This window comes from Anneissia japonica, unplaced genomic scaffold, assembly GCF_011630105.1.
Source record: "Anneissia japonica isolate Jap-2015-1 unplaced genomic scaffold, ASM1163010v1 scaffold287923_len1623670_cov205, whole genome shotgun sequence".
Lineage (NCBI taxonomy): Eukaryota > Metazoa > Echinodermata > Crinoidea > Comatulida > Comatulidae > Anneissia > Anneissia japonica.
The window spans coordinates 256,743-267,948 of NW_022721637.1; the positions used below are offsets into that span (position 1 = coordinate 256,743).

Below are 11,206 nucleotides of genomic sequence, written 5' to 3' on the forward strand. Positions count from 1 at the left end.
CCCCCATTATTATCTGTGGTATGGGCAAATTGTAACTTGGACATCATTTAAGCTATTAAAACATTTGTACTCTGTGTAATAAAAATAATTGAATTATAATGTCAATTGCTGAACTGGGGTCCAAAACGGTGATAATGATAATGGTTCTCTTCTAAAATGTCCACCAGGATTGTTAATATTAAGTATAGTGCAGTTCAGATCATGAAATCAACTACGCAGTTTGTACGATTATGGCGTGCATTTCGATACTTGGAATATGTATTATACTATCTTATCAGTTTGTAGAGGTTCATGGAGATGAAGCTTGTCTAGGTAATCGGATACCTGTCCGGCAAGTATTCTTTCAATAAAGCAATAAAGGGTGATTAATACGGTCAAAGGATCTGTGATACGGTAGTAATAGCTTCTTCCAAGCATGTTCCACAAGTATTATTTAGTGTTACCAGGTCCATGGTGTTACATTGCAGAAAAGTATAGTTATTTGTGTGTAGTCTATTTATTTTCTGGGAAGTTCATGTAGGTATCTATCTGTTGTGTTTTGTATGTCACCATTGGCATCTAGATGGCAATGAAAGATCTTTGCTTAGTGAGTTTATTACTATATAGTCAGTATATTGTTCTTACCTGTTATTGATTCAGCAAATGTTTTGAAACAAAGTTTAACATTTGGCATACTGGATTTTGGCGGATTTAACACTTCTGACATATTACCACTAGATTTCTATGAAAAATAATTAAAACGTGTTATCAAATTCATTGGAAACATGTTGCCATACGTATTACAATTTGTTGCTACAACAACTTTGTTGGAAAATTATTGTAGTGAGTGTATAGATGACTTTTTTGTTAAAGTGCTTAAAGCATTTCAAACAATACAATACAATATATTCTCGTTCTCATAATCCTTATCATTATAATTGACATTTATTTCAGTATATATATATATATATAAATATATATATATATTAAATATATATATATATGTATACATATATACATATATATATGTATATATATAGGTGCTCACTATTGATATCAAAATGTAGAACGCTCATGTCCACTAGAAATGTTAACGTGAAGAGAACCCCAAAAAGGCTCTACAAAAAATACTGAATGCCAATTCAGTCTAATCATTATTAGTAATATGTGAAAATTAATCATCTCTAGATAGATATAATGAAGACTCCTCCACTCAGCTCTTTCATTGATATTTACATATAATATAATTTTTGCTTGCACTTACCAAACTTGACGTCCATTCCTCAACTATCAACTTCTCTAAATTCTCATAAACCTTGACAAAGCCTTCTGAAGAGAGTTTTTCTGAGTGGTTCATTCTTGGGATTTTTGTGTTGTTGCTGTCATTCTCGATTGTTTTCTTTCGCTTTAAGCTATTTTCAGTCGATAACATACTAACATGTGATGATGTTTGCATCTGATTCTGTTTTTCTTGTTCCAAAGTCTCACAGTAGTTACTGGGAGTTGAGGATATAATGTTTGTTTCACTTGCAATTCGACTCTTTCTTATAAATGGTTTCAGCTCAGTAAACTTAACCTCACCTGAATCTTCAGATTTGATATTTTGTACATTCTTATAATTTCCAGATGAATCGTGTATATATTGACCTCGGTACATATTAGCATACGCCATAGCTGTGAATGCTCCTGTATGGACTTCTGGAAGGGTCATGCTTAAGGATGGTGCAATCGACTGTGACGGAATATGGTGGCATGCAATAGATGAGTAATTTACTTGGGAGGAGTTCTGATAACCAGTAGGAAATGGCTGAGGATCATTCCATAAAATGTCAGTGCTCAAGTTGTTAAAAGATTGATGGATTATTTCATCATTCTGCACAATAGTTGTTTTTTGTCTGCAGTAGGAAAACGTTTCTTGTTTATAACTGGGATGTGGTGTGCTGTAACCAGAGCAGCTTTGCACTTGTCTCGTAGAAATTGGCTCTTGTTTCATTGGAAGCTGATGATTGCTAGTGGTACAGACTGTAGGCCAGGAGTGCCATCTCGGTACATACATCGTGTTTTCAGGCCCTTCAGGCCCATCCCTTTCCATCTTTAAGTGGGTAGAATAGTGTAACCCGCTGTCTGCTTTCGGTCTTCTTCCCAATTTGATTCCTGTACCGAGGGGATAAAATATTATTATTTCCTAACAACTGACAAATATTTTTAAAAAAAACATAAACATATAATTTGTGAATTTTTTAAAATGCTACCAGAAAATTCAAAAAATATGATTGTTAATATTTTAACTATACTGCTATGCACAGGAACCAATCATTGAATTAGTATGAAAGTAATGATATTGTTATTTCCAAATCAAATCAAATTATCAAACATTTATTTCGTCATAGAAACACCCCTCCCGCAAAAAACTATGTAAATGTGCTGATCTTGATATAATGCAATTTTCTACGTTCTGAATTACATTTCATAAACAATTATATTATATTATACCATCAAACATCAAGGTTTTTCATACCTTCCTTGCACATTCCTAAAGCCATGCACTTTTGAAATCTGCAATAGCGACAGGAATTCCTTGTTTCCATAGTAACAGAACAGCTATTGCTTTTTGGGCACACGTAATTTGCCCCTTCTTTGATAGTTCGTCTATAGAAACACTGTAAAAATGAATAATGTGTAAAATATAAATACAATATTTTTACTTGTTATGTCCGTTTGTTGCAAGGAATGAAAACATTGTTGTAGCCCTGTCTATTATCTCACGAAAACACACTGATTTCACAGACTGCATCATCATTTTTGCCACATGTACTCAATTTAGATTTTTCTAACAGGAGGGTTTTTGCCATGTGTTATGCTAATTTTATGTAGGCCTATGTTATATATGTTTTATTATTTAATTTATTCATATTTTGTAAATTTAAATGTGTTTCCCTTTTGACCGCGACATATATGAGTGCTGTACGACACATTGTGCGAGTATACTCAACCGAGGTTATGCACAGTAACGGAAGATGATGATGATGATGTTATGTTACGTTTACGTTTCTCAGCCTTGAGGTAGAAGTTCGAACCTTTGCCGGGAAATTCGTATGTGTCCTTGGCAAGGAATTTTACCTACATTTAATTGTGTCTCTCCACCCAAGAGTATATGTGGGTGTCTGGTTGATTTATATTGAGGAGGTTAAAAAGTAGCATAGAAAGCTACTTTATAACCTCCTTAATACCTTTACCTTTACTTATATTATGTATACTATATAGGCATATGTTATGTTGACGTGTTTTATGAATGATATGTTGTCTTGTGTATGTTATATAATTATGTCAAATTGTGTATGTTATTTTTTCTGTGTTCATCTAAAAAAAAATTAAATTTGAAATGAATACGTCCTCATTATCATATACTTTATACTAAGAAATGGTTTTATTACCGGTACCTTGCAACCTTCACAGGTGAAGACTCCAAAATGAAGGCCAGATGCTGATGCCCCACAGACCTCGCATAAGGATTTCTTATTTTTGGATTGACATTTTGGCTTGGAGTCCGATATAGGTAGGCCAAATTCTGAAAAATATATACAAGAATAGATGAATATTTGTAAAATAAATATTGGCCTATAAGAGGATAATCAGGATCTAAGTATAATAAAATAAAAAAAACTACGATAAAGATCGAAACTGTATGAACTTATAATTGTACAATTCCAGCCCCGTAACATCCGACTACTAAAAATTTCGGAATGGTGTTCGGCGTTCCGACATATGTAGTTTAGCCATGCATTTTTTATATACAAATTTCAGCCTCACAACCTAGAACAGAATTACCAGGATGGTGTCCGGCGGATAGTTTTACCTGTGTTAATATTATATTTATTTATTATTTACTATTTACTTTTTCTACTCAAGAGCTAACGAAACTTGCAATTTTATTTCAATGTAAATGTATATTGTTCACATGACAATTAAAGAATACGGAACTTAATACTGGATCTTTAAATTTTCTTTGAATGTGTTGTTTAGGCTGCTGTCGATGTATCCCTGATTCAGGTTTGTTTGTAGGGCATTACTTATTTCAGAATAGTCCTTCTAGTGTTCCCTGACATTTTTGTTTGTCGTAATGCCTTTGTGTTTCTACACATGAGCCTTTGTTCCCTGCTTAAACATTATAAGCTACGTCTATTTGAGATCATTTATTTTGTACGATTATATTCATTGGATCAGGATTTCTTGTTCAATTAAGCTATACCGTTCCTGGACTGTTCTGTTTTCCAGTGTAAAGTACATTTCTTGGAAAGAATTCAGTTCTACTAAAATTTGGTTACATTGTAATGCCTCAATTACTGATTATAATCTAAAGCACTTTCGAAAGTAGCTTACCATCCTCAACTGATGAGGTAGGCCTATTGTCTTCCAACATTATGGCTGGTTGACCGTATTTGCTTTTAGTAGTCTCAAATTGTTTCCAATTCAAGGAGTTGTCTAATATCATCTGAAAGAATTTAAAAAAACTGTTAAGAAACATGCGAAGTACATCTTATTTTAATTTTAAAATCAATTTAAAACCTTTTAAATAGTTTTCTAACATAGGTTCTTACTACTCCGATGTTATATTCAGTAGGCATTACGGTGAAAAAAAGAGCAGGTGCTCCCAAAATATCTGTATATTAAATTTGTTATATCATTAACAAACGTTTTTTTTTCTATTAGTTTTACCGTTCAGTATCAGTACCCTACGTAGTTATTTTTGTGGAGTTCAAAAAGGTTGTATCTCTTGTGTATTTTGCCAATTGTTATTATCTCTGTTGATTGTTTTACTTCCATCTGTTGACCCTTTTTTTAAATAAACTAATATAGAAAGCCTATACTTTCTCCTATCAATTACTGGTAACACTTTCTTCTACTTGATGGCGATCTTTTCTTTATCACAACTTCTCTTTTTATTTCATTCAGTGCCTCCCTGCGATCTGCAACAAAAAAAACTCACCAAACAGAAAGCACACAGAACCTCTCCTACACCGTTGTCATGGGTAGAATCTCCACATGAAGAGCAGGATACAATGGAGAAAAGAGGTGTAGAGGTTTGACAGAACTTGCAATGGAGCTGGCACCTGTCAAATGTATGCAGATTTGTTCCTAAAATAAGAGGAAATAAATATATATTTAATAATGTATAGGTAAATATATATACAAAGAATTTTTAAATTTTATCAAATCTTGTAAGAAAAAATAAATAAATACCAAGAGGAAATCAATCGCTTTTCACATTAACTGTGGCCTTAAACCTTTTTGTAAATAGACTGAATCATTCTGCTAACTGCTGGTACAAGCCAATGTGTGTGTACTGATAGATCAAATTGTTATATTCAGCCATAGTGGGATGGAAAAAGTCTCATTGTATCCTTTTAACAAAGCGCACCGTCTTTTCTGATGAGACGTTTAAGCTGTTGGTCCTGTGTGCAATGATTTTGAGGACTTTTTTTAATGGGAATTTTGACACCATAATTCGAAAAATTTTAAATTTTACTTAAATTTGAAATAATATGGGTATTTTTTGACACCTGAAGAAAGTGGCTCAAAAATTTTCCAAAAGAAGGACCGACATGTCCAACGGGTCCGAACAAGGGGGCCGACTAATAAAAAAAATCCCAAGTAGGGTTCACAGGGTATGCTTTTAGACCACAATATTAGAGACTGACAATCAAAATAACGTTATTTGGATAAGCAAATTATTATTGTTGGTCCGACAACCTCGCCGTGGTGTCGGACGATGGGGGTCTAGGCCTGTCCGCCGGAAGGTGGCACCACCACTGACTGACAGTGGTGAATTTGCCAGCAATTCCAAAAAAGTGGTTGGCTGGTGACAGAAATGCTGTTATTCAACATTCAACAATTCAATAAAACCCAGATCCATTGAATTAGTATCCCTGGCTGTGTACTTCTGTTGTGTCCTTGAGCAAGGCACTTTATCTGCTTTGCTTCTTGAGTGAAAATGGGTATCTGGTGGGGTTTCCTGCTCAGTGGCGGATCCAGGAATTTGAAATGGAAGGGGCCCAGAGAGGTACTTTCACAGATGGACGTCTATACCACCGCAGTCCCACCATGGTTTGGGGTGAGGTAAGACAATTTATGATTATGGCACCTCTAGATGGCCGGAAATGGCACTCTTTTAAGAGTCTATAGACTCAAAATTGGAGTAGAATTTTCTCTTTTTCTTAATTTTTTTTATTTTGAAAAATTTAGTGAGGGGTGGGTGCGGGCTGGCTGCCCGTCACTACTGCTACTATGCCATATGGCGGCAACACTTGACCAAGGAAAAGAAAGCGCTTTGTAACCTAAAGGAAAAGGCGTTATATAAATATCAAGTAAAAAACAAATAATAAAAACAAATCCATGTTAATTAATTACATACAGCCCCACCATAGTCTTCATCCTCCTCACCATCATACTATAAATTAAGGTCCAGTGCTGACATCTATTTTTGAGCATATTAACAGAATGAAAAAAAATGATTAACAATACCTGTCACATTGTCCATTATTTTCGAAAATCCAAGGAAAAATTAAAGTACGGTTACAAGTAACTGTATTTTTTCGTTATGTTGCTATCAACAAAGATCATACAGTTATTCGTTTGACGCATGAACAGCAACACCACCCACATGGCCTTCACACTTCATTATACACAATGAAAGTCAAGCATGCACACAAGCCCATACAGTGTATACAATATTGCAATGAACTGTGAAAAACACTTATATTGACTTCTGACATTGATAGTAAACAGGGTTTATTGAAAATAAGTCAACCTCAACGAACACCTTGGATTCCTACACTCTCCATCCTTGCGTAATTTTGGCAAGGCACTGGTTCAATTCCTACACTATTCATTTTGCTTGCGTCACTGGGTGGGAACGCACCGGGCGATTCCCACATCCATTTTCTTGCGTCACTGGGCGATTACCTCACTATACATTTTGCTTGCGTCACTTGGCAAGGCATTGGGCGATTCCCTTACTATCCATTTACTTGTGTCACTGAATAAGACACCGGGATTCGATTCTTGCACTATCCATTTTACCTGCGTCATTGGGCAAGGCACTGGATGATTCCTTCAATATCCATTTTGCTTGCGTCACTAGCCAAGGCACCGAGCAATTCCTCACTATCAATTTTGCTTGAGTCACTAGTCAAGGGACTGGGCGATTCCCACACTATCCATGGCACTTGAATTAAATTTCAACACTATCCATTTTATTGTGTCACTGGGGTTCGATTCTTACACTATGTATTATTATGATTTCCACAGTATCCGTTTTGCTTGTGTTAATGGGTAAAGCACTGTTCCATAATATTTGGTTTGTCACAGGGGCATGGTGCTGTGGTTCAATGCCCACTTTATCCGTTTTGCTTGTGTCACGTGGGCAAGGCGCAATTGTTTCATTCCAACACATTGAATCTGCCCTCTTTTTTTTTCAGCCTTTCAATTTACAAAAAATACTACACAGACTCGCCCACATTATTCCCTATCATTTAATTTTCAGATATTGTAAAGAAATTGATCTTCAAAAGTCTCTAATCTATAAAGTGTAGTAGTTAGCAGGAAAAAAGCGAACAGACTCACCATTAATAGTTGGAATTAACTTTTCTGACTTGCTTGTAATGAGCTATAAAAGACATTTTCCCCATTCAACAACTAGTACATTTAGTGCCCATTTAGTAACACCTGACAACTATAATACTGTATCATTATTCCGTATATTAGCATGGTTCATCAACTTTGTCAATTGTATAATAACGAGCGAACCTTTCCAGCAAAGACTGTCATTATTCTTACAAACGTCATACCAAGCAAATATGATGGTACAATAGCTCCCTCGTCTATTTCATAATTTCTGTAACTCTCTGCAATTCAATTAAGACCGTTGCAAAGGTCCAGAACTCAGCAGCGTGTATTGTCAGGTCTTCCTATATTAATAATAATACTAATAATAATACTACTAATAATAATAGTAATAATAATACACTGGTTTTTTAATTAAGGGTTGAAAATGTAGCACAATTTGTTGGTCTGCTCCTACACTAATCTAAATATATACTCTGCAACTAATTTATTTAACGACGATATACCAACGATCAGAGGAAAGAAACTGGAAGGTACATGATTTTGAATACAGGATACTGCATCATGGGAAAACTTCTCATATAGCCAAAGCATGGATGGCATTAAACAAAATGCCAGTTATTTGGAACTTAAATTCGCCACTTTTTTATATTTTTTTTTAGATCCACATCACTGTTGAGTATGCCTGCATACTATTCTGCTTAATAAGTTGGACACTAACGCAAATTAAGAATCTTGCTTCCCAATCGATTCTACATTAAATTACACAGAGCTGCATAATGTTAGCGGGGGGTCCCATGTGAAAAATACATTTTTATAAGATGAAAATTCACCTGCAAAAAGTGACTTTGCCTCAGAGAAATACGCAACGTGTTGGACACTGCCACAGGCACAATAAAGTGGTCAAAGATCTTTTGTTGGGAGAATTGAAATTTTCCAGTAGTTAAGGACAGATTAAAAATGTGAGTAAGAGGTGCAATTCCTTTTACAACTTTAGGGTTGATGTCATCAAGGCCGGAGATTTTTCCATTTTAAAATTTTGAAGTAATGTCTAAGATTTATTTACTACTGTAGATATAGGTGAGAAAAAAAATAGAATATTTTATGAGGTTTTTTAGAAAATAGGTGCCAGAATTTTTGGAAGCAAGTTTAGAGCCTATCTCAGTAAAGTATACAATGATTGAATTTTGTGGCAATTTCGAAAGGATCAGATATTTTTATATGTTGTCTAGGAAGAAGTTTGGTGTATTCTTTTGAATGTTTCTACAGAGTATGTTGTTAATTGTTTGCCAGGTTTTATCATATATGCTTTATATAATTTATTTCTTGTATTTAATGATTTTATTATTCATTTAGTTATCCAAGGTTTATTAAGTTTTCGTCTGTTTATTTTGTTTTTAGTTTTTGGCAGATTAATATCATATAACGAGGATAATATTTCAATAAATATGTTATTTGGTTCGTTTGCAGAACTATTTTGGTAAACCTCCTCTCAGTCAGTGTTTAATAAATAATTGACTCCTAACGATGCAATTGATGTTTGCTTTATTTTTCTTGAATAGTGATTTTTTTGTATCGTTATATGTGTTTAGATTTGTTCGAAGATGTTTTTTTTTTAATATTAGGAATACTGCAAGTGATCGGTAACGTCGTTGAATAGGATACACGTGGTGAAGTGTCATCCATTTTTTAAACTCTCGCTGTGCAAATCGCTTGTGTCCTTGGGTAAGGCACTTTATCACTGTTGCCTCTCTTCACCCAGGAGTACAAGTGGGTACGGTACCTGGTAGGTTCGAACACAATGCGTTGATTACTAGCTGCAATATTATGGAATTCTGCCCAGGCAGCTGAGTATGTGTTCCATACGTGTTTGATCCAATGACCGCGACCGGGGTAGTAATGTGAAGCGCTTAGAAGCTTTATTCATGAAGCGCTATATAAGACCGATATATTATTATTATTATTATTATTTTGATCGAATCCCTAATCCCTGATAAACAGTTTTAACTAACTTGTTTATACTCTTTTCCAATCTGTACATAAAATTATAGCATGTTTTCTATAATATTCATACAAAGAGGGCACAGTTTTTTAATGCATAATGTTATAACAAGCTCTCTAATATTAACTACCTGTGTATAGTTGGCCCAAACACCCGTCGGTGAGCGTGCCCCAATTCCCACCGTCACAGAGAAAACCACTATTCGTCAGGGAGAAAAGAAAAGGCCTATATGTATTTTTACATTATTATTAGCAGGCTCTAAAATCGGTTGATCGGTTCTTGCTCTACGATAACCAATTTGGCCATTACTCTCAGTATATGTTGTCTTAAGCCATGATATGACCAGATAATTTACAAAAAATTCTACCCGCCGCAATATAGAATGCCCCTGAATTGCTAGAGTGCATAATGAGGTTACAAAATGAAGTAAATTTAATTGGTCATTATACCATCATAACTTTTGTCATTCGTTACGAATTCCATTAAGAGACTTACGGTACATAATCCAATGATTTGATGGCAGAGGACTTCATCAAAAGAGAAATCCGAGTTGAGAAAGTCGTTCAATTCGTTCCACCAACTAAAACCATTAAATGTGTTTCTCGAACTCATAATAATTATTTTTCAGGTTAACATTATTTATTCATGTAGTGGTTCCACCAATCCTGTGAGTTGATACAGTCCACTAGACTTCGCTCGACCACACAGAGAGGTTCTCAAATACCAGTGGCGGATCCGGGGGTGGGGGTTCAATGGGTTCGGACGAACCCCCCTCTGTGACGAAATGTAACAAAATACAAGGGTCCTGGCTTACAAAAAGCGTGCTAACCTACGTAGGCATAGGTTGGAAGATCAGACAAACTAGGCTTAGCCCAACTAGTTTTCAATTAAATAAATTATACACACTGTTTTTGGTTCGCCGTCGTAATAATTTATGCACGAAAGTGAGTTCTTCAGTCCTATCGGTTCATCGAACCATGGAAGAAAGACTACATATCTAACTAGTCAATGTTGTTGGAATATAATCATATATTGCCTGTCTTTGATTATTCTTTAGTTAAATTATTATTCTTTCTTAAATAATCATAAAAATTACAATTTTTCATGGGACCTCATTTATGCAAAATGTGTTTAATTGTTAATCAGTTTATTATGAATAGGAGAACTCAGTACATTGAGTAGTTAGATATGTAGTCTTTCTTCCATGGTTCGATGAACCGATAGGACTGAAGAACTCACTTTCGTACATAAATTATTACGACGGCGAACCAAAAACAGTGTGTATAATTTATTTAATTGAAAACTAGTTGTATGAGTATTCGGTACATTTCCACGTCAGGTAGGGCAAAATTACACCTATACATGTTTCTCCTGACGTAAATCCAGTTATTGTCTATTATTCCATCACGACAATAACAATTACGGTACTATCAGTTTATTATGTATGTATTGTTATTTATTGCACAGGATTTACTGATTATTTTTTTAAATAGTTTTTTGGCAGTTGTGTCCCCGGTGACATCGTGAGGGCGTGGTGAAGGCTGGTTACGATTTGGTGGCACATCGATTGAGTATTTTCATTCATCTGGCCATGTAAGTCAG

At 34.9% G+C, this 11,206-nt stretch overlaps 1 protein-coding gene across 1 annotated transcript; it reads right to left on the reverse strand.

The window, feature by feature from the left end:
* Window positions 1–9: 9 nt before the first annotated feature.
* On the reverse strand, window positions 10–6,871 carry LOC117111615 (steroid receptor seven-up-like). Its single transcript, XM_033254564.1, has 8 exons — window positions 6,502–6,871; window positions 4,967–5,115; window positions 4,360–4,471; window positions 3,420–3,547; window positions 2,498–2,639; window positions 1,244–2,133; window positions 625–721; window positions 10–71 (listed from the first exon to the last, which is right to left on the reverse strand). Exons 1-8 carry the CDS (start codon window positions 6,515–6,517, stop codon window positions 10–12), a joined length of 1,596 nt encoding a protein of 531 aa, XP_033110455.1. The 5' UTR covers window positions 6,518–6,871.
* Between the last annotated feature and the right edge of the window lie 4,335 nt (window positions 6,872–11,206).